At 65.7% G+C, this 23330-nt stretch overlaps 4 protein-coding genes across 7 annotated transcripts; 2 read left to right on the top strand and 2 right to left on the bottom strand.

Moving 5' to 3' along the window:
- Positions 1-1460: 1460 nt before the first annotated feature.
- REEP4 (receptor accessory protein 4) lies at positions 1461-4761 on the bottom strand. 2 transcript variants are annotated; one of them, XM_074563558.1, is made up of 8 exons: positions 4554-4761; positions 3474-3546; positions 3311-3387; positions 2989-3109; positions 2727-2840; positions 2384-2516; positions 2102-2271; positions 1461-1997 (listed from the first exon to the last, which is right to left on the bottom strand). In XM_074563558.1, the coding sequence occupies exons 1-8, from the start codon at positions 4583-4585 to the stop codon at positions 1932-1934; spliced, it is 786 nt and encodes a 261-aa protein (XP_074419659.1). In that variant the 5' UTR covers positions 4586-4761; the 3' UTR covers positions 1461-1931. The 2 variants fall into 2 exon arrangements, with proteins under 2 accessions (XP_074419659.1, XP_074419658.1); XM_074563557.1 differs by having other exon boundaries at positions 1786-1997; positions 2375-2516.
- A 2967-nt stretch (positions 4762-7728) lies between these two features.
- On the bottom strand, positions 7729-11187 carry LGI3 (leucine rich repeat LGI family member 3). 3 transcript variants are annotated; one of them, XM_074563775.1, is made up of 9 exons: positions 11086-11187; positions 10483-10881; positions 9689-9760; positions 9505-9576; positions 9325-9396; positions 9157-9228; positions 8878-9047; positions 8642-8806; positions 7729-8546 (listed from the first exon to the last, which is right to left on the bottom strand). In XM_074563775.1, the coding sequence occupies exons 2-9, from the start codon at positions 10692-10694 to the stop codon at positions 7729-7731; spliced, it is 1653 nt and encodes a 550-aa protein (XP_074419876.1). In that variant the 5' UTR covers positions 10695-10881; positions 11086-11187. The 3 variants fall into 3 exon arrangements, with proteins under 3 accessions (XP_074419876.1, XP_074419875.1, XP_074419874.1); XM_074563774.1 differs by lacking the exon at positions 11086-11187 and having other exon boundaries at positions 10483-10956; XM_074563773.1 differs by lacking the exon at positions 11086-11187 and having other exon boundaries at positions 9325-9576; positions 10483-10970.
- A 59-nt stretch (positions 11188-11246) lies between these two features.
- Positions 11247-12911, top strand: SFTPC (surfactant protein C). The gene is made up of 5 exons (XM_074563682.1): positions 11247-11643; positions 11755-11901; positions 12046-12186; positions 12287-12397; positions 12565-12911. Exons 1-5 carry the CDS (start codon positions 11599-11601, stop codon positions 12670-12672), a joined length of 552 nt encoding a protein of 183 aa, XP_074419783.1. The 5' UTR covers positions 11247-11598; the 3' UTR covers positions 12673-12911.
- A 2552-nt stretch (positions 12912-15463) lies between these two features.
- LOC141733383 (surfactant protein C-like) lies at positions 15464-17686 on the top strand. Its single transcript, XM_074563681.1, has 6 exons — positions 15464-15536; positions 15788-16141; positions 16258-16368; positions 16454-16564; positions 16680-16784; positions 16918-17686. Exons 1-5 carry the CDS (start codon positions 15492-15494, stop codon positions 16773-16775), a joined length of 717 nt encoding a protein of 238 aa, XP_074419782.1. The 5' UTR covers positions 15464-15491; the 3' UTR covers positions 16776-16784; positions 16918-17686.
- Positions 17687-23330: the final 5644 nt, after the last annotated feature.

Genomic DNA, 23330 nt, shown 5'->3' with positions numbered 1-23330 from the left:
GAGGGGAGATTTGGATGAGATCTGGGGAAGAAATTGTTTGCTGTGAGGGGGGTGAGCCCCTGGCCCAGGTTGCCCAGAGAAGCTGTGGTTGCCCCATCCCTGGAGGGGTTCAAGGGCAGGTTGGCCGGGGCTTGGAGCAAGCTGGGCTGGTGGGAGGTGTCCCTGCCCAGGGCAGGGGGTGGCACTGGGTGGGCTTTAAGGTCCCTTCCCACCCAAACCACCCCATGGTTCTACGCTGCTGCCACCTCGCTCACAGCGTGCCCCCAGCCTCCTCCCGGCCAGCCCCGGGCTGGGGGGGCCGGTACCCCATCCTGGGGGTACCCCACTTCCCAGCTCAGCATCCCAACCGTGGTACCCGGGGTGGGGGGGGGGGCCGGCAGCCCCAGCCACCTCCCCGGGCTGTATCCTTGGAGGAACCATGTTCCCTAAGCGGCTTTAGGGGGATTACGGGCAGCCCCCTGACCCTTGCGTTGTCCCCACCCAGCCTTCCTTCTCCGCTGCTTTAAGTAATCGTCTCTGAGACAGTTTTACACGGTTAATCCAGCCACCTCCACCTAATCTGCTCCAACACCCCTGCTTGCCCCGGGACGCCCCCCTACCAAGCTCCGTGGCGGGGTGGGGGGGGGGGTGTCGGCTGCCTCCCTCGGGGGAAGCTACAAGCAGGGGCAGACGCTCTCCCTGCCCTGGGAAGACCCCCAAAAGCGAAAAGCAGCCAGGGGCTAAAAATAAAGCTGGCCCGAGGGGCGAGGGCAGGAAGGATTGGAAGCGAGGGGATTGATGCCAGAGAGCAGGGCAGCGGGGGACAACAGGGCTGCCGGGGGGCACGGGGACAGGAGAGGCAACACGAGCAGCATCGTCACCTTGTGCCACCCTGCCCGCCCCACTGAGGCTTTGTGCCCCATTGTCCCCCACCCCGGGCAAGGGATAAGACCCCGGGGGAAGGGGCAAAGGGAGGGGAGATGGGGGGGGAGCCCCGGTGGGGAGATGCCCACGGCCGGGAGCACTGGGACAAGCCGGGGCTGGTGGCCAAGGATGGGGACGTCTGCCCGCAGCCCTGGCTGTATGCCGGGGACCCGAGTGTCCTAGCAGGGGACGGGGGGGGACACGGCTACTGCAAGGAGGGGCTGAGATGCGTCCCTGCACCCCCGACACCCACCCTCCCGCTCTGCCCCACGGAGACCACCCACTGCACCCCACCACAGCCCCACGCACCCTGGAGGGTGTGTGTGGGTGTGGGGGTGTGTGTGCCCCCTCCCCAGGGAAGGGGACAGCCTTTAAGGAAAGGGGACGATGGCCGTTTCTGAAAGTCTGATACAACATTTATTTTTTTTTCCCGTGTACAAAAAGCCCCCGTCTGGGAGGGGGAGAAGGTTAAAAGCCACGCGGTGTCGGGCAGGGCAGGGTCAGGCATCGCTGCCCCGGTTTCAAGTATGGGGGATGTCAGCTTTGGGGGGTGTGTGTGTGTGGGGGGGACACACCGTGGCCAGGGGCTGTGTCTTTGGCTTCAGAGGACAGATGGGACAAGGCACGTCCCCTCGCTTTCCCCCAGGGGATGTGGGGGGTAAGGCATGACGGCAGCAGGAGAGGGCTGGGGGGGGCCCAGCAGAGCCTGTAGTGTTCACGGGGTGGGAGAAAAGGGGAGGGGGGGCAGACCCCACGGGAGAGGTGCCGACCCGCAGCAGCGGGGTCTGGGAGGGGACACGGCCGGGATCAGCATGGGGACCGAGCTGTCTCAGCGAGGGAGGTGCCCGGTGCGGCCGCAGAGGTCAGGGACGGTATTTACAGTGTAAAGCGGGGTGTGTGTGGGGGGGAGAGAGAGCCCCCTCCCCAGGGCCGGGAGGCACCAACCGTGGCTCCCCCCCAGCCCTGCCCCCGCCTTTTCAGCAGCAAACTCATCTTAAGACTTGCGGCAGAGGATTTTCCCGGGACCATTAGCTGTCCTGCTCTGGCGGAGCCGCTTTCTTCCTGATCCGGCTACGCAAGAGCCGGGAAGAGCCCTGGGCAGGGAGAGGGATGGGTCAGGTCCCCCTTGTCCCCAGCCCCGCGCCATGGCATTTTCCCGTTTCCCCCCCTGCCGCCGCACACACCGCCACCATGGTACCTCTTTGCCCGGCATCATCTTCCTCACTGAGCGAAGGCTCTGGCTGCGGGAGAGGGGTTTGTGGTCCCGGCCGCGGGGCGAAGGCTTGGGAGAGACCTGCAAGTCCGACCACAGCTCCTCATCCTCCGTCTCGCTCTCGTACTGCCGGCCGGCCACGGGCACGCTGTAGCCTGGGGACAAGGGGACACACACCACAGCTCCCGGCCACCGTATCCCTCGCGTAAATCCCCCCCTACCGCCGTAATTTGTCATCGTCGTCCGTCCCCCCCGCACCAAGCTCACCCAGCAGCTGCCTGTGGCTCTCCTGCTCCTCCAGGTAAAGGGGGTCCCGGTAGTGCAGGGGGGTTTCGTCGGGGATGGAGCGCAGGTCCTGCATGCTGAAGCTGCGGAGCCGCCCGGCCAGCACGCCCTGGCTCTGGGGGTGTGTGGGGGGGAAAAAATAACACAGAAAGGATGGAAATGAGCCCCACAGGACAAACCCCAACGCACCCGGGCGATACAATCCCACCGGGCACCCAGACACCCCTCTCCTGCCGCCCCGTGCCGGGGGTGGCAGTTTTCTGCCAGCATCCTCATGGATGAAACATCCTCAGGGAAGCGGAGGATCCTGTCCCCTTCCCGGTACCTTGGTGGCCGCTTGGATGGCGGCGGTGGCTGCCATGTTGAGACCCCTTTTGCCGAAACGCACCACGGTTTCGTAGCTGCGTTCCCTGGCCTGGATGATGTAGGTGTCGATCTCCTGCCGGAACAACCGCGGTGGCGCTGAGCGTTCACGTCCCAGGGCATCGCCACGTCCCAGGGTCCTTCTCAGCCACCCGAGATCCCCCACCCCAGGGCACATGGGACACCCCCTCCCCCCCCCCAACCAGGAGCCAGGCAGCCCTTACCTTCTCTTTGCGGGACAGCGTGGGGTGCACGAATTTGCGGTAGAGCAGGCTGGCCCCCCGGGTGTAGGGGGAGAGCAGCCAGATGACGAAGGCCATCTTCATCTCGTAATAGAAGGGAAACCTGCCAGGGAAAGGGGGGGCGCGGGGAAGAAGAGAAGATACTGGGTGGGTGGGGGGGGGTCCAATGGCACATCCTGCCCCCTTGCAGGGGGGGTGACACCCCTCACCGTAGCATCAGGCCCCCTTCCTTCCCCTCTCTAGGGCACGGGGACCCCACCAGACCCACTCCCCCCACCCCCCCGCCTCCGTCCCCCAGGCTCACCAGGAGATGAGGAGGTCGGTGACGGTCTCGGTGGCCATGAAGAGCGCGAAGACGATCCAGTACATCATCCAGCGGACCTGGGGGGAGCGGGCAAGCGGGTCACCCCTGGGGGCTAGAGCCCGGCAAGGAGCTGCCCGACCCCCCTCTCCTCCTCCATACTCACATATTCCCGGATATTTTTGCTCTTCACAGCCTTGTAGGAAGCGTAGGCTGGGTACAGCATCCCGAAAACCAGCCTGTAACGGAGAGGGGGGGTGAGGCACGCCGGCCAGCCCGCGTAGAGCAGCAGCAGGGTGGAATAGCAGAGCCGCTCCCCCCAGCGCCACAGTTTGGCTTTGAGCCCCCCCAGCGCCATGCCGGCCCCGCGGCCCTGGGGAAAAGGCACGGGAAAACAGGAGGGAGAACCGGCTGCGAGCGCGGCGGCGCTCCCAAAAATAAAAAAATAACCCTCGCCCACCCTCGGCGGGGACCGGCCCGACCCGTCGAGGCAGTGGCAGGAGGCAGGGCAAGGATCGGTCCCGCTGGTGACAACCTCCCCGCTGCCCGTGGGCGAGGTGGCAACCCCAAACGCGCAGCTGGTGGCCCGGCAACTCAGGGCTGCGGGCCACCCGGTAGGGAAATCACTTGCCCGCTGTGTGGCATCGCTCTTGCCATCACCCTCATCTCCCACCCGGGGATGGGGCCGTGGGTGCCTGCCCCCCCCGCCATGGGCACGCTCGGCCACCGGCCACCCAGCCCAGGTGGCCACAGCGTGGGAGTCAGGGGAGCGAGCGGGCCCGGGTGGCTAGGATCCAAAGCCGAGCTCGCCATCCCCTGGAACGGGCAGGGGGCCAGCAGCAGGTCCGAGACACTTGCCCATCTCCGGGGCGGGATGGGGGGCTGGTTGCCCCCACAGAAGCGCTGGTCGCCCACCAGCAGCTCCGCGCCCCCTCCCAATTCCTAACTGGGGCAGCTCCGCTAAAGCGGGACCGGCATAGGGACCCCCGGGGGGGCTGCCCGTTAATCGGGGACCCCCCGGGGGGCGCTGTCCGTTAAATAGGGACTGCCCGGGGCGGGGCGGGGGGGGGGGGGGGGGGCGCTGTCCGTTAAAAGGGGGGGGCTTGGCTCAACTCCCGCGGGCATCCCCTCCCTGCAGCCCACCCCCGCCATGGGAACCACCCCGGGCAAACCCCCTCCCTCCACCGCAGACTTCACCCCCTCCCCCCACCCCGGTTGCACCGGGACCCCCCCGGCCCCCACTCACACGATCGCCCGACTCAGTATCCAGGACACCATGGTGCGGGCGGGCCCGCCGTGCCGGGCAAGCCCCGGGCGGGCAGATCCGCGTTATCCCCTCCCTCCCCGGACCCCCCGATCCACCCCGGAACCCCCCCCCCTCCCCGATCCCCGATCCCCCCGCGCTAACGAACGGCTTGAATGTTGCAGCCACGGGTTCTGCGCATGCGCGCTCCAGGGCGAGCGCAGGCCCCACCGCGCTTCAGCGGGCAACGACGGCTCTTAAAACGGCAACGGCGGCTCTTAAAACGGCAACGGCGGCTCTTTTAAAACGGCAACGGCGGCTCTTAAACAGGCAACGCCCCACGAGCGAATCGGTGGGTCCCACATCGCTGCTGCCTTTGACTACCAAAATCGTAGAATAGGTTGGAAGGGACCTTAAAAATCACCGAGTCCAAGCGTTAGCCCAGCACTGCCCGAGCCGCCACTGACCCATGTCCCTCAGCACCACGTCTGCCTGTCTTTTAAATCCCCCCAGAGATGGCGACTCCAGCGCTTCCCTGGGCGGCCTGTTCCGATGTGTGATAACCCTCTCGGTGACGAAATTTTTCCTAATACCCATCCTAAACCTCGCCTGGCGCAACTTGAGGCCGTTTCCTCTTGTCCTATCGCCTGTTCCTTGGGAGAAGACACCGACCCCCGCCTTCTCTCCACCCTCCTTTCAGGGAGTTGTAGAGAGCGCAAATCATTGGGTTTGTATTATTGTTTTTTTACAGGCAGGGAAGGGAGGGAAAGACCCTTTGCGTGACGCTGGGGGATTCATTTTGGTTCTGGAGGCGGGGGGGTGTGATGCTCGGCTGGGGTATGTGCGCAGGGTGGGGTGTGCTGAGCACCCCACTGCAATACATGGAGGGCAAGAGGGCAGGGAGGGCAGGGCTGCGGGAGCTGGGGGTTTGGGCGGAGGCGGGAGCGCTGCTGGGTCATGCCAAGGCAGTCAGATGTGCTGGCACCACCCCGAGGTGTTGATTCAGCGGGGTTTTACCCTCGGCTGCTGCAAAATCCCCTCCCCGGCGCGCCTCACCTGGGTTTACATGTGCGCTTAACCTTAAGCAGCCGCTCAGGCGTGTTGCTGAACCCGGGCCAGGGCTCTGCGGCGGGCGTGGAGCCCTGCAGGATGCTCGGGGGAAAACAGAAGTGGATCCCTGCAAGATGATGCTCAGGAGAAAATAGAAGCTGCCGCTTCTTCCCGGAACAAGAGCGGGGCTGAGTCCTCTCCGATGGACCTGGCATCGCCTTTGGGCCACCTTCCCCTTAGCCGTGCATGCCCAACAGTGGTCCAGGGCACCCCTATCCCAGTCATGTTCACTATCGGGGTGCCAGCACCCCTCTGCTCCCCTCTCTGTGCTTCCCACCTGGCTTGAAAACCTGACCTGTAGGGAAACCGAGGCAGAGAAGCGCGTCGATGCCCTGCTGCGGCACCGGCTAGGGCTGGGCGCTCTGCCCTGCCTTGCACCCAGGGCAGGACCGGATCCGGCCGCGGGGCTGCACCAGGGAAAGGATCAGATTCAGGTCCCGTACCTCCCCGAGGTCAAACCCTGCTCCCCAAAAGCCGTCTGTGCCCCGGAGGTGCCTGTTACCATTGAGAGGATCTTTATTTGTGAGCTTAATTGGTGGTTTTTCACATGCATGTTAATATACCTGGGGGACAGGGAAACGCTCCCCTGGAAAACCCGCCGGGCGGCTCGGGGTGCAGCAGGATCCAGCTGGGACTCCCCTCCCTGGGGAAATCCCTCCCGCTTCCCCTTCCCCGGCCACGGGCCAAGGTGTCTGCAGCCAAAAAAATGAGCAGGCAAGACACGTGCAGGGCCTGGGGGACCCCAAAATAAGGGTTTCCCCCCTCCTGGGCTTGTTGAAGGAAAGGAGTGCTGCGGGACCCCAGCTGGAGCGGGACCCCTGGGCAGGGGGACACCATCCCAGGCATCCCATCCCATCCATCCCATCCCATCCCATCCCATCCATCCCATCCCATCCACCAGCCATGGGTGGTCACAGGGTGGCCGCTGGCGGACACAGACGGGGCCGGGTGTCACAGTGTGTTTATTGTGGGGAGCGTTTCAGCGGGCACGTACACCCTGTGTCCGGCTGGCACGCTGGGTCCTGCCCGGCAGGGGGGGACACAGGGGGACACAGAGGGAGCTGCTGGACATGCACGGAGAGGGACGGGAACAGCCCTGCTTCTGCGGGTGGCAGCACTGCCTTGGCAGCATCCCACCAGCCTGGAACATCCCTCTGGCCTCGGGCATCCCATCCTCCTCAGGGCATCCCATCTGCATCCTTCTTGGAGCATCCTGCTGGCCTCGAGCACGCCATCCTCCTCAGGGCATCCCATCTGCATCTGCCTCGGAGCATCCTGCTGGCCTCGAGCATCCCATCCTCTTCAGGGCATCCCATCTGCATCCTTCTTGGAGCATCCTGCTGGCTTTGAGCATCCCGTCTTCCTCAGGGCACCCCATCCTCATCCTTCGTGGAGCATCCTGCTGGCCTCGAGCATCCCATCCTCCTCAGGGCACCCCATCCTCATCCTTCGTGGAGCATCCTGCTGGCCTCGAGCATCCCATCCTCCTCAAGGCACCCCATCTGCATCCACCTCAGAGCATCCCATCCACCCTGCGCATCCCATCCACCTCGGAGCATCCCATCACCCTGGGAGCCCCGCAGCGTCCTGGGAGCATCCCATCCAGCCCTGCCCGTGCACATCCCTGCCTGCTGCCCCGCTCCCGTGTCCCCAGACCTCCCTGCCACATGCCTCCAGCCCATTGCCCCAGTGACACCCGTGCCCCGCCAGCCCCCTCAGCATGCAGATCTGGCACCCAAGGGCATCGATCTGCAGGGCCAGGGGTGTCCCACCCTGCTGCCCGCATCCCACGGGATGCTGGATGGGGTGGCTGCGGCTGCTGCACACAGGGAAACTGGGAGGACCCAGGGGAGGGGCGGGGGGGGAAACTGAGGCCCGTGTCTTCCCCCGGCAAGCTGTGGGGCTGGGTGGGTGAAGGTGGGGGGCCGGGAGGGCGCTGGCACCAGGGCTGTGACCACGGGGCAGGGCTGCAGGCAGGAGGAAGGGGCTGGTGGGCGCATGCTTGTCCTCGGGGGAGGTGAGAGCCGTGTCGGGGCCCCCCACGGGCAGCCCGGGCTCTCCCTCCCTGCTAGAGGCTGAGGTCCACCACCACGTGCCGGTAGACCAGCGTGTTGGCCTTGAAGCTGGGAGCCAGGAGGAGCTGCACGTCGGCAGCTGCCACGTAGCGGAAAGCCCGCGGCGCCTGCACCGACAGCTCCTGAAACTTGGAGAATTTCTGCTTCTCCTCTTCCCACAGGTAGACGTGGGTGAAGGAGAAGTCACTGCCCAGGGCCAGGTACTGCCGTTGCCCCACCGAGAAGGGCTGCATCACCATGGAGCCGCGGGACGGCAGCGTCTGGAGCTCGATGAAGCGCTGCCCTTCCCATCGCACCACCTTGGAGTCGCCGATGTAGCGGCTGAGGCAGAGGAACTGGTCCCGCTTCACCTTGAAGTGCTTCACCATCTGCACGTCCAGCATCTCCCCGACCTCCCCCTGGGGGGCGAATTGCTTCTGCCCCCGGTTCCACTGGTAGATGACGGGGGCTTGGGAGCTGCTGGAGATGATCAGCCGGGGTTTGCCGTCGTTCTCCACGTATTCCACGTCGGTGTCGCGGTGCCAGGCGTGGAGGGCTTGGTGGGAGTAGAAGCCATTCTGGTTGAGGCGGTAGAGGCTGGTGGAACCCGCTTTGGAGCTGTCGGCGATGACAAAGTACCAGTCGCCTTCGATCTGGAAGGCTTCGATGTCGTTGGGCTTGCGGGTCTTCTGGCTGTCGATGTCCTGGATCTTGATGAACTTGTCCACGGCGGTGTCCCAGCGGTAGATGTAGGAGCCGCCGAAGAGCTGGGCCACCACCACGTACAGCTGGTCCTGCGCCACGATGGGCTTGCAGTGCACCGCCGAGTGAGCTGCCGGGCAGGACGGCGTCACGCCAGGGCCGTGCCCTCCCCGAAACACCCAAAAACGGGGGTGCCAACCCAGACCCCATCCCCGGCTGCCTTACCGGGGATGCGGTCGAAGTCACGCAGCTTGCGCTCCACGTAGTCCCACTTGAGGACGGCACAGCTGCTGGCACCGGGCTGCGCCAGGGCGACGTACAGGTCGCTGGCGTAGGTGAAGGGCTCGGCAGACACCGACTGGAAGGGCAGGACCTGGTGGACCACGAAGTCTGGGGGGAGAGGCGGCGGTGAGGGTCCGGCCACCCCAGGGCCGGCATGACGGGTGGCCGCGGTCCCTCACCCGTGGTGATGCACTGGAAGTCACCCAGCGCCAGGTCCCGGATCCGCTGGCCTTCGAACTGCCCGGGGCTGCTGCAGAAGACGGCGGGGACCGTGGTGTTGGTGCTCTCCAGCCACTCCACCAACCACTTGATCTTGCAGTCGCAGGCCAGCGTGTTGCCCCGCAGGTCCCTGCCGAGGATGGCACCGAGTCACCCCCCGGCACCGAGCACCCTGCCCGAGCCCCGAGCACCGGGATGTCACCCTGTCCCCGGTGTCCCCGCCGCCACGGCAGCCTTACAGGTCGCTCAGGATGTCCAGCGGCTTGAAGAGCCCCCGGGGCAGCGTCTGCAGGTTGTTGTTGGCCAAGGACCTGGTGGAAGGGGGGGAAAGTGGAGGTGACACAGGCCACCGTGAAGGGACAAGAGCCATCCCCAGTGCCACAATTTGGGGACCCCTCGAGACTCACAGGTGGGTCAGGGACTTGAGCCCGCGGAAAGTGGCCTTCGAGAGCGCCTGGATGTCATTGTTCTCGATGAACCTGGGGTGGGAGGAGACGGTGGCACGGCCGCCCTGAGGGGCCCGATCCCCTGCGGGTACCCCCGCCCTCCCCGTGCCATCCCCTTGTCCCCGTCCCCGTCCCACGCACAGGTACTGGAGGTGCGAGAGGCCGGCGAAGGCGTTGTCCCCGATCAGCGTGAACTTGTTGGAGTTGAGCAGGCTGCAAAGAGAGGCGGCGGCGGGGGATGCACCGTCAGCACCGGGATGGGGCAGGATGGGCGGGGGGGGGGACACACACCGGGATGCCCGGCACGGGGTGCAGGGAGACCTACAGGAACTGCAGCGAGGGGATGTGGGCGAAGGCTGCCTCTCGGATCTCCGTGAAGGCTGCGTTCACCATCGTCCTGCCGGCGAGACGAAGCTTCAGGGCTACGCGGGAGAGGGGAGGGCAGCGGGGGGGGGGGTGTCCGCCACCCCCCTGCCCCTCGGCGCCATCCCCACCGTCACGCAGTGGGTGCCGGTGCAGCCCCCCATGGGCCCTGGGGAGGTGCCGGGCAGGGGGGGGAGCAGCCCCAGGAGAAATCCAGCCCTTCGGGGGGGACACGGAGGGGACAAGGCAGGTATGTGGGGCTGGCACCACCCCACACATGCTTATGAACACACACGTGTATCCACCACGCACATGCTTGCACGCCTGGACAAGGCTGCGGTGTCCCGCTGCGTCCCCACCACCGTGCCCCGGGACCCGCCAGCCGTGTCCCCTTGGGGCTCTGGTCCCCAAGGTCACGGCAGACGGGCAGCGCGGCGGGGACGGGCTGCGGCCCTGCTTCATCCAGCGCTGATGGATGGCTGCCTGTGCAAGGAGACCTGCCACCGCAGCAGGACACGGGGACCGGTCCCGGGGGATGTCCCCAGCCCCCTCCTTCCCCCAAGAGACCCCCCCCCACCACCACCACGCTTTTCCCCCGCCATGCAACACAAAGAAAGGGGCTGTCCCTGCCACCCCAGGGCAGCCAGCAGCCCCTGCCAGCCCTGCAACCTCGGGGACACAGCCTGCTCCCTGTCCCCATCCCCGTCCCTGGTCCCATCCCTGTCCCCGTCCCCATCCCGCTGCCTGGGTACTCACAGCGAGATGACCTCGGGGGGCAGATTCCTGGGCACAGCCTTGGAGTCCACGCAGAAAGCTGTGTCCCGGGTGCAGGAGCAGCTCGGGGGGCAAGGGGGTGGCCGGGGGGGCCGCCGACCCCCCGCCGGCAGCCAGAGCCAGGCCAAGGCGAGGAAGAGGAGAAGAGCCGAGAGCTGGCCCCTCGGCATCCTCCTCCCGCGCCGCAGCTCCATCACGCCCTGGCCTAGCCCTGTTTCTTTCCCCGGAGCTGGTCCCTCTCCTCCTGTTGTGCCGGGGAACGGCGGGGAAGCCTTTTCCTCTTCTCCTTCCCGGGAGATTTCAGTGCGGAGGGGAAGCAGCGGCGGCGGCGGAGGCTGCCGGCATGCGACCCGCTGCTCTGCAGCGCACCATGCTCCTGTGCTGCGGGAAGGAGGGAGGGAGGGAGGGATGCGGCTGAGTGACAGCCCGAGCATCCCTCTGGACGCCTGTCCTCAGCGGCGCGCGGGCGTGCGAACACGGGGGTGCACGCTGCCAAGGAGAGGGTGGTGGGGTGGTGGGGTGCTGGGTGCTCTCGGGGTGCAGTGGGACGGGGCACAGGGGGGACGCCACCCCGGTTCTCCCCACCCCGTATCCTCGCCCGTGCTGCAGTGCTGGCCATGCCAGCCCCGAGCGCTGGCCGGGTGGCGGGAGGCACCGTCCGCCCGTCCATCCCGTCCCAGGCACCGCGTTCCCGGCCAACAATGAGCCCATCCAGCTCCTTCCCCGCCCTGTGGGTGGGGGGGGGCAGGCTGCAGCTGCCCATGCAGCGGGCTGCAGGGGGGGACCAGGGGTGCAGCCCCCGCCCCGGGGACGGGTGCTGGGTCCTCGGCCATAGCGTGGGGCTGGGTGCGGAGGGTGGAACGCGCTCGACCTGCCCTCTGTTTGCCTTGACCCCCCCTGCCCCGGCACTGCCAGCCAAATGCCGGGAAAGGGCCCTCGGAGGCTTCACGCCCCCTCCTTGGCTCAGCAAACACAGCACAAGTGGCACCTTGGCAGCCGGGGTGGCCCCAGCCACCTCCCACCCCCCCTGAAATCCCTATAAATCCCCTCGGCTCCAGCTGGCAAAGGGACCGGAGCCACGCAGCGAGGGAGGACGAGATGGACGGCAGCTCCAAAGAGGCGCTGATGGAGGAGGCACCTCCGGTAAGGAGCACCCACCACCCATCCCGGGGGAGACGGCGTGGGGCTGAGCACCATCTGCCTTCCCCAGCCCCACGCCGGTGGCTCAGCCGGGTGCCCCCCCTGTGTCCCCAGAGGTACACGGCCTCCCCCCGCCTGCCCTGCATCCCCCACCAGCTCAAGTGCCTCCTGGTCGTGGTGGTGGTGGTGGTCGTCCTCGTGGTGGTCATCGTCGCCTTCCTCCTCCTGGGGCTGCACATCACCGAGACGCACGCCGAAACGGTGAGGCAGCGCCAGGGAGGCAGCCGCGGTGCCACCGGCTCCGGTGACAGGTTTGGGAATGTCACCGGCTTTGCAGGGATGGGGTTTAGACCCCACAAAGCTCCCTGACCTCCCCCCCACCCCCGCCCAACCTCTGCCCGGCAGGTCTTGCGAATGACCATCCATGGTCTGGACGGCGAAGGGACCCCCCAACACCTCTCCATGAGCAAGAAGGAGAGGACGGGGACGTTCGCCGTGCGGGACGGGCTCAACGCCACCGCCGTGGTGGTGTACGACTACAGCAAGGTGCGCGGGCAGCCCTGCCGCCGGGGAGGGGGACACGGTGGGGCGGGTTGGTGGCAAAGGGGGACGGGGCTGAGCTGACGCGGGGTCTGTCTGCAAACAGCTGCTGGTCGGCTACAGGTCCTGGCGGCACCGCGCCTGCTACATCACCCGCGTGGACAAGGACAACATGCCGGGGCTGGACGCCGTCACCAAGACCTTCCAGCATCGGCAGGTGAGTGGTGGCCCCCACAGCCGGGGGGTCTGCCCAGCCTGACCCCCCGTGTCCTGGGCAGCCGGGGCCAAGCGCGGGGCCGCTGGGCTTGTGGCAAGCATCCGCTGGAGGGGAGGCTACCGGTAGCCAAGGATGGCAGCCCCCCCCCTCCATTCTCTCTCCTGCAGGCTGAGATGAAGGGGGCTGGGGACAACGCCATGCCCTTGGCCGACCGCTCCATCCTGGGCACCACCGTGAACATCCTCTGCAGCACCGTCCCCGTGTACTGGGCGTAGGGCTGGCTGGGAGGGGACGGGAGAGCGAGACGGAGGTGTCACCGTCCCCATGCTCCCCGCGTTGCCTTCCAGGTGGGATGCCCGGGCATCCCTCCTCCTCCACGGCTCCATCCCGCGGGGGGCGGCTCCATCCACAGCCGCCGGGCACTGCGGCTTATCCCACCGCACTTGCAATAAAAAAGTGGGATTTGCTTTGGGATTCGCGTTTCTGTCTGCGAAGTAAAGCCCTGTGCTCCTGCTTCCGAGTGCTGCTCCCCTCCTTTCCCCCCCCCTGCAAATGGCCCTTCATGGGGGAGACGGTGGCACGATGTCCCCGGGATGTCCCCCCCGCGGGGTCCGGCGTGGGTACCCGCATCCCTCCTGTCGGTGGGCTCGGGGCATGGACCAGTCAAGGACCTTGCCTCGGGGCAAGGACCAGCTCGGGGCAAGGAGCACCCACTTCCCGGGGCAGGAGAGCATCCCCCCGACACTGCACGCCATGCTGTGGGGCTGCACGGCCGTTGTGACCCCCTGCCCCCCCGCCTCTTCCCCCCCTCCCCCTAGTTTGCACGGAGGGAGGACGAGATGGCAGGGGCAGCCTCCGGGCGCGGGCAGCGCACCCACCGCAAACTTTTCTCCGGAACACCAGGAACTTTTCCACCCTCCGGGAAAAGTCCCCGTCCCCTCCTTGCGCAGACGGGGACAGAGGGACTGTGTGCCACATCCCCGCCAAGCGCCAAGCCCTGGGCATCCACGGACACCACCATCCGCTTGTTCCCGGCTCCCCTCTGCCCCCCCTGATCCCCCTGGATTCCCTGGCAGCTCCAGCTCCTCTGTCCAAAAGCAGCCGGGAGCATCCTCGGGGGCCACCTCCAAGGGCTGCACCCCAGAATGGGTCTGGGGAGGAGAAAAGAGACCCCGTGGGGACCCAAGACAGGGCCCCCCCCCCCAGGGTGCTAACTCAGGGTTGTCCCTCCGGCCACCGACACGGGCAGCGAGGAGGGTCCCAGCCCCCCAGGGGGGGTGACACTTTGCTGGGAACAGGAGGGAAACCCCACATTGCCACCTGTGGACACGGGGACAGCTGCTCTGCTCCCCAAAACGCCCTGCCCCCCCCCCCATTAACCCGTCGAGCAGGGTGCGGGCAGCCGAGGGATGTAACAAGGGCTCCCCCCACGCGAGGGTCTCCCGTTGCCCCTCGAGACCCTGGGGCAGGAGGCAGCGTGCAGCAGGGGGTGCTCACCCTCCCCCCCCACACCCAGCTGCAAACATCTGGGTTGCCGGTGGGGGGGGTGAGGAGGGGGCCCAGGGGTGGCCGGAGAGGTCTCAGCCCGAGCCCAGCTGCAGGAGAAGCTCTTGGCCCAGGCAAGACACGCACAGCGGTGTCACCCTATTGAGAGATCTTCGCTCTTCAGCTAAATAATTAAGTTTTAATTCGAATAAATGACTTGGGGTCATAATCGGGGGTGATTGATGCTGTTTGCCCAGCTTTGCTTAGCGCGAGTAGCTAGGTTAGCGAAGCCTTTGGGCCGCAATAGTTAGTTTTCTTAGTAATTTTCCTAGCACCGTGTGTAGTATTTTGGTAGAAGGAAAAGGCTGACAGCACGCTGGGTGTTTTGGTAGCGTTTTTCCCCGAAGTCTGGGGGCTTTTCGGTTCCCCACGGTTGTGCCGGCGAGCGCAGGCGCCCGAGGAGGGTAAAGCGGGTGATCAGGAGGTGATCGATAACCCTCATCAAAGGCGGCAAATCGATAAGAGAAGAGCAGCCAGTGGCCTGCCTGGGCACAGAAAAAGAATCCCGGAAGGCATAAGAAGACCCCGGCCCAAAAATCACTGTTGAACTAAGAGGCGCGTGAAGATTGCGTTCGTTGGGGCGGGGGTAGCGATGGCAAGGGTCTATAATTGCTGAGGAAGGTCTTCGTTCGGGGTCCCTCCCGTTTTGGAGGCACCCATGGCCGACCCTGCTGCCGTGCCGTACCGTATGATTAAATTCCTTATTTTTTATAAAATCTGATGCCTGAGGCTTTGCTGCGGGAAACCTGGGGTCGAGCCTGAAGGAGGAGGGAGTGCGCCCGCAATAAGCTTGTGGGTGGGTGTGTGCATGTGAGCACTGGGAAAGGGCACCCATCGGCTTATGGGGGTCTCCCGCTGTGGGGGGACCCTGGTCCTGGCAGTGACAGGTGCGGGTGGTGGGTGTGTGGCTCCTGGGATGGGGTGGGAATGCTGGGGTGGGGTGGCAGCGGCTTCTCCTTCTCTCCAGCTGGCACCGAAAGCCCCAGCACCAGCACCACCAGCCCTCACCACGGTGCCCAAGCATCCTCCGGACCGCGGTTGTGGTCCGGGGATGGGTCCCCACCCCGTGGTGACCCCGCTGCCACCCCAACCTTGCGCTCTGTGGGAAAGCCTTGATGTCCTCATCGCACTTTGCCCACCTCGAGCAGCTCCAGGTGGCCGAGCTGGCAAAGGCACACGGTCACCGAGCCAGGTCTCGCCTTGTCCGCGGCCATGGACGGATGCTCCACCCTGGAGAGCCGCTCTAACCCGCGCTGGAGGGTTTGCTTTGGCCCCGACACCTCGCTCCAAGGCAGCAGAGAGGTCCCTGTGCTTGGGGACAAGTGCCCTCAGAGCCTCTTGACCAGCAGGTTCCCAGGGGAATCCAGCTCCGGAGAAGGCAATCAGCAAACACACGTGAAGTGGATCGAACGTCGGAGCCCGAGCGCACCCCAGGACCTCGAGTCCCCTCACAGGGGCCGCCCCGTTCCCCACCCCAGCACCCCCGGTATAAAGCTGGAGCAGCCCGGGCTGGGAGGAGGAGGAAGAGGAGGAAGGGGAGGAGGCAGCCATGGAGAGCAGCACGAAAGAGGTGGTGGTGGTTGAAGAGCCGCTGGTGAGTCCCTGCGACCCGCAGCGGGGTGGCACGCTCACGCCGGGGGTGTCCCTGTGCCCAGCAGAGATGCTCAGTTTATCCCAGTTTATCCCAGCGAGGCACTGAGGAGCAAGATCCCGCGGGATGCTGCATCCCCGGAGCTCGGGGGTGGCAGGATGGGGGGCTGCTCCCCGGGACAAACCCGTCCCCAGCCCACCATCTCCCACCTCCTTCCCGCTCATCCCGGTTCTCCGCTTTTCCCACGCCCGCAGGACCCGGAGAAGTGCTGCGGCTCCGGCTGCTGCCCCCAGGGATGCTGCAAACCGGGCTGCTGCTGCTGGCCCTGCACCGTCTGCTGCGCCAAATGCGCCCGGTGCTGCTGCCTGCCCCGCTGCTGCAAATGCCCCAGCTGCCCCGGTTGCCCCGGTTGCCCCGGTTGTTGCGGTTGCTTGAAGCGAGCCTTCTGCTTCGTGCCTCGCCTCCTCTGCTACCTGCCCCGCAAGCTCCTCAGCTGCCACCACCTCAAGTGCCTCCTCATCACGGTGGTGGTGGTGGTCCTGCTGGTGGTCATCATCGCCGGCGCCCTGCTGATGTGGCTGCGGGCGGACCAGCGGCACGCCGACGCCGTAAGTAGGGACACACACACACACACACACACACACACACCCCCTGCCGCCACCCCCAGGGAAGGGGCTGTGGCAGGCGGTGAGCTCCCCCCGCCGTGTTCCCCCCCCCGCCCCAGGTCCTGCGGATGGGGCTGCAGAGAGGACTGGCCTGGGAAGAGGACGCGGCCACTTTCTACCTGGATGGTGGGGATGGAAACCCGGCCACCGTCGTCTACGATTACAAGAACGTAAGCGGGGAGCCCTGCGCGACCCGGGGCGGGGAACGGGGAAGGGGCGATGGGGACGAGCTGATGCGGGTCTGCCTGCAAACAGCTGCTGGTGAGCTACAGATCCCATCCCCGCCGCGCCTGCTACGTCACCCGCGTGGACAAGGACAACATCCCGGGGCTGGATGCCATCGCCAAGACCTTCCAGCGTCGGCAGGTGAGTGCTGGCCACCCTGCTCGCCACCGGCTGGGGCGGGATGGGGTCTGGGGGGGGGCACGGTGAAGAACTGGGGTGCAGCACTGCCTCGTTTCTCCTTCTCGCCCCTCGCCAGGCTGAGAAGAGGCTCGCCATGCCCTTGGCCGATCGCTCCCTGCTGGGCACCACGGCGAGCATCCTCTGCAGCATCGTCCCCGTCTACTGGGCTTAGCCTCGCTCGGTGAGTGACCAGGGTCCCGCTGGCCCCAGGGGTGGGCAGGGGGGGCTGGCGGGGAGGGCTGGGGGACCCCCACCCACCCAGCGGACCCCCACCCACCCAGCGGCACCCTCACAGTGACGCCTTTGCCTTGCAGCATCCCCGACGGACACGGCGCCCCCGCAGCCCCTTCATCCCTTGGGGAGCATCACCAACACTTCCACGGCCACCCCCCCCCCCCCCCCCGACACGAGCAGCCCCCCACTCACCCCGATTTCAGGAGGTGCCAGGGCCCGCATGATGCCGTGGGGCTGAGTGGGGGGTTGCGGGGTCGGGGGGTGGCATTGGAAGGGTATGGGGCGGGGGGGGGGGATCTGCTTTGCCATGTGGCATCGCATCCCGGCTGCAACCGCGGCACTGAGGGGGGGGGCGGCTGGGGGCGGCGGGTGGGTGTCTGCTTGGGCGAGCGCCACGCCGCGCCGGGGTGGGGGGTGGGGGGACAGCTGGTTTGTCACTTAAGTCTTCTCAGCTTCGCCAAACCTAAGTGCAAAAACGAGCTTAAAAAAAAAACAAAAAACCCCAAAAAAACCAAAAAACCCAAAAAACCCTCCTGACGTTTAAAGAAACTAAATTCTCCGTTCCAGTTCTTCGCTTGCCCAGCTGCCGGCAGCTCCCGGCTTTCTCTTTGCTTTAAAAAAAAAAAAAATAATGCTTTTTTAGGGGCTCTGAGGGGTGTTTAGGTGAACTTCTGCTGCAGCCGCAGCCTGGGGGGGTCACGGGAGGCACCCCCCGAGCATCGCTCAGCACCAGGGCACCGCACCGACCCGAGCTCCCCCCTCGTCCTGCCAGCCCTGCCAGAGCCAAGGCTGTCCTGAAAAATGTGTCTGTCCTCTCCTGCACTGCGGAACTGAATAAAGGATAAGGGGAAGAATCAGGTCTCGGAGCTATTCCTGGTGACGGCCCGTGTCGAAGGCAGCCGCGGCCACCGGCCGCTGCCCGGGGACTGGGATTATTAGGACTGGGATGCCGGGATTATTAGGATCGGGTGTTATTAGGACCGGGATGCTGGTGTTATTGGGATCGGGCGTTATTAGGACTGGTATTATTGGTATCAGGTGTTATTAGGACTGGGATACTGGTGTTATTGGGATTGGGTGTTATTAGGACTGGTATTATTGGTATCAGGTGTTATTAGGACTGGGATACTGGTATTATTAGGATCAGGTGTTACTAGGACTGGGATGCTGGTATTATTAGGACTGGGTGCTATTAGGACTGGGATGCTGCTGTTATATGGATTGGGCGTTATTAGGACTGGGATATTGGTGGTGTTGGGATCAGGTGCTATTAGGACCAGGATGCTGGCATTATTAGGATCGGGCGCTATTAGGACCTGGATGCTGGTGTTGTTGGGATCGGGCATTTTTAGGACTGGGATGTTGGTGTTATTGGGATCAGGCACTATTAGGATTGGGCACTATTAGGACCGGGATGCTGGTGTTACTGGGATCGGGTGTTATTAGGACCAGGATGCTGGTGTTATTGGGATCAGGCATTATTAGGATTAGGCACTATTAGGACTGGGATGCTGGTGTTACTGGGATCAGGCGCTATTAGGACCGGGATGCTGGTGTTACTGGGATCGGGTGTTATTAGGACCAGGATGCTGGTGTTATTGGGATCAGGCGCTATTAGGACCGGGATGCTGGCCCGGGGCCGAGCATCCAGGACAGAGGGAGGGAACACGGAGCAGCGCAGCCGCACACCCCCTCCCCCCGGGACCGGAGCCCACCAGCAGCGCAGCTGCCTCCCACCAATGCCGTGGCCATCCCAGGGTGGGGGGTCACAAGCCCCCAGCCACCCCAGCGCTTGGCCCCGGCCCCCGCTCCTGGCAGCCGGGGAAACCGGTCCCCGCAGGGAGAGCGCAGCTGCGGCTGGCCGGGATACGGGGCATCCATCCAGGGCCTCCTGCGGCTCCGGAGCACCCACCTCCCAAACCCTCGCCCTTTCCCCAGCCCAGCCGGAGCATGAAAAAAACCTGATGTGTTTTTTATTTGAAAGGCTCCCCAGACCAGGCAGCCAGCCCTGGGTACTAGCATCCTCCCGGAGCGGCGGGCGGCAGGGGGGAGGCGGGTGCGTGTGCTGAGTTTTGCAAGGGCTCAGCGCCCCCGCCGCCGGCTCAGCCTCCCCGCCCCGTGATGGAGCAGCTGAAGATGAGCTGTCAGGAACTTGGCAGGACCCCGAGGTCCTTGTGCAATCCTTCCAAGTGTCCTCGTTTCTCCAAGCCTGCGCAGGCGAGGTTTGCGGAGGGCCTGCGCTGCGCCTCCGGGGGGCTGCATCCCTGGGGACCAGGGGCACCCTGCACCCCCACGGAGTGGGGGGGGGGGGGTGTCAGCCCCCAGGGGGCTGTAAGGAGGGTGGCGTGGCACGGCTGGAGCGCGTTCCATGGTTGTACGCCGGGAAATGCACCCCACGACCCAGCCGGTGCGTGAGCTGCCTTACTGCCCGCTTTCTGCTCACACCCCCCCCCCCCCCCAAAAAAATGATGCTCCTCATCATGTTGCTCTTGCCCACGCTGGATCCATCGGGACCTGCCCAGGATGGTCACAGAATCTCGTCCCCAAAAGGGTCCACCGCCAGGCACGGTCCTGGCCCCTGCCAGCCCTTACCTGGGGACCCCCATCTCCTCCCCACCCCGGGGGGCCGGGCTCGGGGCTTGTCCTCCCCGGTGGCCCCTGGAAGAGCAGAGAGGGGGCTCAGCAAACCCCCCCCCCAGCACCCCGGGGAGCCTCGGGGCTGCGAGCCTGTACTCACCACCTCTCCATGAGGGTCTGGGGGCCCCTTGTCGTCCCCCGGGGAGCTTTTCTGCCCCTGGGTGAAGGCAGGAGGAAGGGATTTAACAACGGGGCAGTGGGCGAAGGAGGTGATGCTCAGCCACGCAGCTCCACACCTCCCTCCCCCGGGACCCCTTCTCTCACCCCCCGGGTGGCCAGGGGTCCCCGCTTTGCCCTGGGGAGGAGAGTGCTGTGGCACGGTGCCCGGTCCTGCTCGGACGGCTGTCCCGGGATGGAGAGATGGTTGCACTGGCTGGTGCAATGCCCCCCCTCCACGCCGTGGTGGCCAGCTTCTCCGGGAGGTCCCTGCAGGGAGGTGGCACGGTCTGGTGCCAGGGTGGAATAGCCAGGTCCTGGCTCTGCCCCATTTCCCCCAGCACCCCCGGCCATCCCATCGTGACCACCTCCCATTCCCCTTCCGGATCTCGCTCTTCCCTGCCCATCCTGGAGGTCTCCCCGCCGCTGCCAGCTCTCCCTGGCCTTGGCCACCGCCACCATGGGTGCCCGCAGGAGCCACGGGATTAGCCAGGAGGCAGGGACATACTTGCTCCCTGGGGTGACCCACAAAGCCCTGCAAAGAGCCGGAGGAGGGCAGTCGGGGGGCGGTGGGCACCCATGCTGCAGGACGGAGCCACGTTGGGCTACAACAGCCCCTCACCTTTGGTCCACGCTGCCCCGGGCACCCCCGCATCCCTCAGCTGCCATGGAGACCCCACGGTCCCTGCACCCCCTGCGCTCGGGAGGGGACAGGGGGACATCAGAGGCAACGCGGTGATGGGTCCCCTCGCCCCCAGGGCCACCCACGTGTGTCCCACAACCAACTCACGCCGTGTTCGTGCTCACCCTTGTGCCCCTTGCTGCCGTCACCCCCGAGCACAGAGACCCTGGGAGCGGCAGCCGTGACCCCCCCAGCCCGATGACGGACCCCGGGCTGGGAGCCAGCGTGGCTGGGCTCCCTTCCCAGCCGGGAGAGGAAGGACTTGAGCGGAGCCGAGCTCCCAGGGCTCCTCCTGGCCCTGGGAAAGGGATCCGGGGCTGTGCGTGCAGCACGGGGGTGCAATTCCCCCGGAGAGGGGGAGCATGGTGAGACCCCCCCCAAAAGGTATGGCTCTGGCACAGCCATGCCCATTGCTCCCGGTGAGACCGGGCATGGCTGGACCCCCCCCACCTCCTCGCCCCAGCGCTGCTGGTGTTCGCGGATGGGCTGGATGATGATGCAGGGAAGATGATGGAGGCGGTGACATGAGTTTGGCTGCAAGGCGGCGGGGGAAAGCTGGCAGGGGCTCTGGGGGCCAGCCGGCCCGGTGTGACACCCCACAGCACCCCGTCGTCCCCTCCAGAGCGGGCTGACCCCCTGGTGATGGTGGCGGTGAACGCCACGGGGCTGGGGGACCTGCAGGAGTCGGGGGGATGGCTGGGGAGCTGGGGGCAGCAGGAGCTGGTGAGGACGGGCCATGGCAGGGTGGGTGGTGGGGTCCCCGCGGGCTCTGGGCTGGGGACCCACCCCCTCCCACAGCTGCCAGAGGTGTCCCTGCACCTGCCTGGGGCTGCAAAGTCCAAGAGGTCCCGGTGGCCCTTTGCTGTCCCCTCTCCAGCAGTTCCCTGTCCTTCTGGAACCGGGGAGCCCAGAACTGGACCCAGGGCTCCAGCCGGGGCCTCCTTGGGGCAGAGCTGACATCCCTCCACCTGCTGGCCACGCTCTTCTTGATGCCCCCCAGGATGCAGGCAGGGAGCGATGGACCACGGACGGGGGCCAGTAGCCCAGCCTGCGTGTCCTGCCACACCGGGTGACCTGCCTGCTCTGCCGATGCGCGGGACACGACCCATCCCATGGGCTGGCCGTGGGGAGAAGGCGACCGGAGCCAAACCTTTGGGAATGAGCAAATTGAGGGACCAAAGAGGGTGGTCGGGGCTGAACCTGCAGCATCGCCACAACCCCAGGGTGTGTGGGGACATCCCTTACCTCCGCTGCGGGGGGGTCCGCGGTGTGGGGCTGGGGCAGCGCCGGATGGTGCAGCTGAGTGTGGGATGCCGGAGCTGGCCGCCTGCACGGGAGGACGACCGTCTCCTCCTCCTCCTCCTCCAGCAAGGCTTGGGAGGATGCGGGGTGCAGGATATGGGGTGCTTTCGGGGGCTTTATGTATTCCAGGGCTGGAGAAAACATCGTATGTCTGACACGTCAGCGGGAGCTGCCTTTTGTGGCCACGGAAGAGTCTCCCGGGCTCCGTGGGGCTGGACCAGCCGTGGGGCACAGGCCATGGCACCCTACGGCCGCCACCGCTGTGCCAGGAGCTCCCGGGGCAGGAGACCATCGCTGGTGGAGGGCGACGGCGGTGCTTGGAAAACCACGTCCGCAAGGGAACCGGGATCCCAGCGTGGGAACGCCAGGCTGGTGGGAAGAGAGGGGGGGGTGGGGGAAAAAAACCCTCCACCGAGAGCCCCGCGCCGTGAGAAAGGGGCGATATCAGGGTGGAAACCAGCGGCCAGACCCTGACATAATGGATTTACATCATCCGGGGACTCAGCCCTCAAACATCCTTCCCAGCAGAGGGATGGAAACGGAAAGTATTTTCAAAGCCAGGCTTGTTTTTCACGGTGGGGGGGGGTGGGGGGGTGGGAAAGGGGCGGGGAGGGGGAATCTGTTTGTTTTCTCGGGAGACCAAGCGAGAGGTCGGAGATGAATTGGGGCGGTTGGTTGGTCCCCGCGTTCCCATCCCCGGGGCTGGGGACGGCGTCGGGGACGGCGAGCGAGACCAGTTTGCGGGAGTTTATTTACTGGCGTGGGAAAAAGGGGAAAGGGGGGGAAAAAAAGGGAAAAAAAGGGAAAAACCCACCGGCTGTAGGCTTTGCAACGGCCGGGCTAAGGAAGAAAACACACCCCAAGGTGGTCCACTCTTCTGGGGGAGGAAAATAACAGCCCCCAGACAAGGCGCGAAGGAGGTTTCCCCACCGTCGGCGGCGCCTGGTGGGAACGAGCCAGGCTGGGAACGCGGGAGGTCCCTGAAAAGCAAAAGGGGAAAAAGGGCTTTGGAAAAAGGATGGGGGGGGGGTCAATGGGCAGGGGAGGGAGCGGGGCCCGGATGCCTGTGTGCATCCAGCGTGTCCCCGAGGCAAGTAATTGTGTGCAGGAACACGGAACGCTTCAAAAAAAAAAAACAAAACAACAAACCAGAACAACAAAAAAACATTAACGCAAGTTATAGGAGTGTTGTTAAGACGATCGGGCCGTGTTTGTGCGGCAGCGGCAAGAGCGGGAGACGCTGCTCGGGATGACGGGATGGACAGGCCCCCCCTCAGCCCCCCCACAGCACTTCCCAGGCTGGGGCTGGGATGTCCGGGAGGGACACGGGACACGTACGGGGATGGGCAAGGGGACAAAGCAAAACGGCCCCCCAGGACGGGCAAAGCAAGGCTGAACTGGGAGGGACGTGTGGCGAGCGGGCGGCTGGACCCCGCTTCCCTCCCCAGGGTGGGGGCACCCGCACCCCGACTTGGGGGGGACGCAGCCGCCCCGACCCCCTGCATCCCCCAGGGTGGGAGGTGGCAGAGGGCAGGGAGCGAGGTGACATCCCTCGGAGCACCGCGGGGACGTCCTGCCCTGTCCCCATCGCCGCCCCGTCATGGCCCCCCAACCCTGTTGGGTGGCCAGGGTGCCCTGGGCATGGCCAGCTGCAAAGTTTGGTGGCCTCTGGCCGGTGACGGGCTCTGCTGAAGTGGCAGAGCTTTGACGGCAGGT

Source organism: Larus michahellis, chromosome 20, assembly GCF_964199755.1.
Source record: "Larus michahellis chromosome 20, bLarMic1.1, whole genome shotgun sequence".
In the NCBI taxonomy this organism is placed as follows: domain Eukaryota; kingdom Metazoa; phylum Chordata; class Aves; order Charadriiformes; family Laridae; genus Larus; species Larus michahellis.
This window is presented reverse-complemented; position numbering and strand designations above follow the sequence as displayed.

Bases quoted from the DNA above. Each gene is read 5' to 3' on its own strand.
- LOC141733383 (XM_074563681.1), top strand. From the start codon at position 15,492: ATGGAGAGCAGCACGAAAGAGGTGGTGGTGGTTGAAGAGCCGCTG. The intron at 16,369-16,453 runs GTAAGCGGGGAG...GCCTGCAAACAG, and splicing joins TCGTCTACGATTACAAGAAC to CTGCTGGTGAGCTACAGATC. The intron at 16,565-16,679 runs GTGAGTGCTGGC...GCCCCTCGCCAG, and splicing joins AGACCTTCCAGCGTCGGCAG to GCTGAGAAGAGGCTCGCCAT.
- LGI3 (XM_074563773.1), bottom strand. From the start codon at position 10,934: ATGCTCGGGCTGTCACTCAGCCGCATCCCTCCCTCCCTCCCTCCTTCC. The intron at 9,761-10,482 runs GTGAGTACCCAG...TCTCGCCGGCAG, and splicing joins CCCCCCGAGGTCATCTCGCT to GACGATGGTGAACGCAGCCT. The intron at 9,577-9,688 runs GTAGGTCTCCCT...CTCTCTTTGCAG, and splicing joins ATCCCCTCGCTGCAGTTCCT to CCTGCTCAACTCCAACAAGT.
- REEP4 (XM_074563557.1), bottom strand. From the start codon at position 4,585: ATGGTGTCCTGGATACTGAGTCGGGCGATCGT. The intron at 2,841-2,988 runs GTAAGGGCTGCC...TTGTTCCGGCAG, and splicing joins CGCTGTCCCGCAAAGAGAAG to GAGATCGACACCTACATCAT. The intron at 2,517-2,726 runs GTACCGGGAAGG...ACACACCCCCAG, and splicing joins CCATCCAAGCGGCCACCAAG to AGCCAGGGCGTGCTGGCCGG.
- SFTPC (XM_074563682.1), top strand. From the start codon at position 11,599: ATGGACGGCAGCTCCAAAGAGGCGCTGATGGAGGAGGCACCTCCG. The intron at 11,644-11,754 runs GTAAGGAGCACC...CTGTGTCCCCAG, and splicing joins TGATGGAGGAGGCACCTCCG to AGGTACACGGCCTCCCCCCG. The intron at 12,398-12,564 runs GTGAGTGGTGGC...TCTCTCCTGCAG, and splicing joins AGACCTTCCAGCATCGGCAG to GCTGAGATGAAGGGGGCTGG.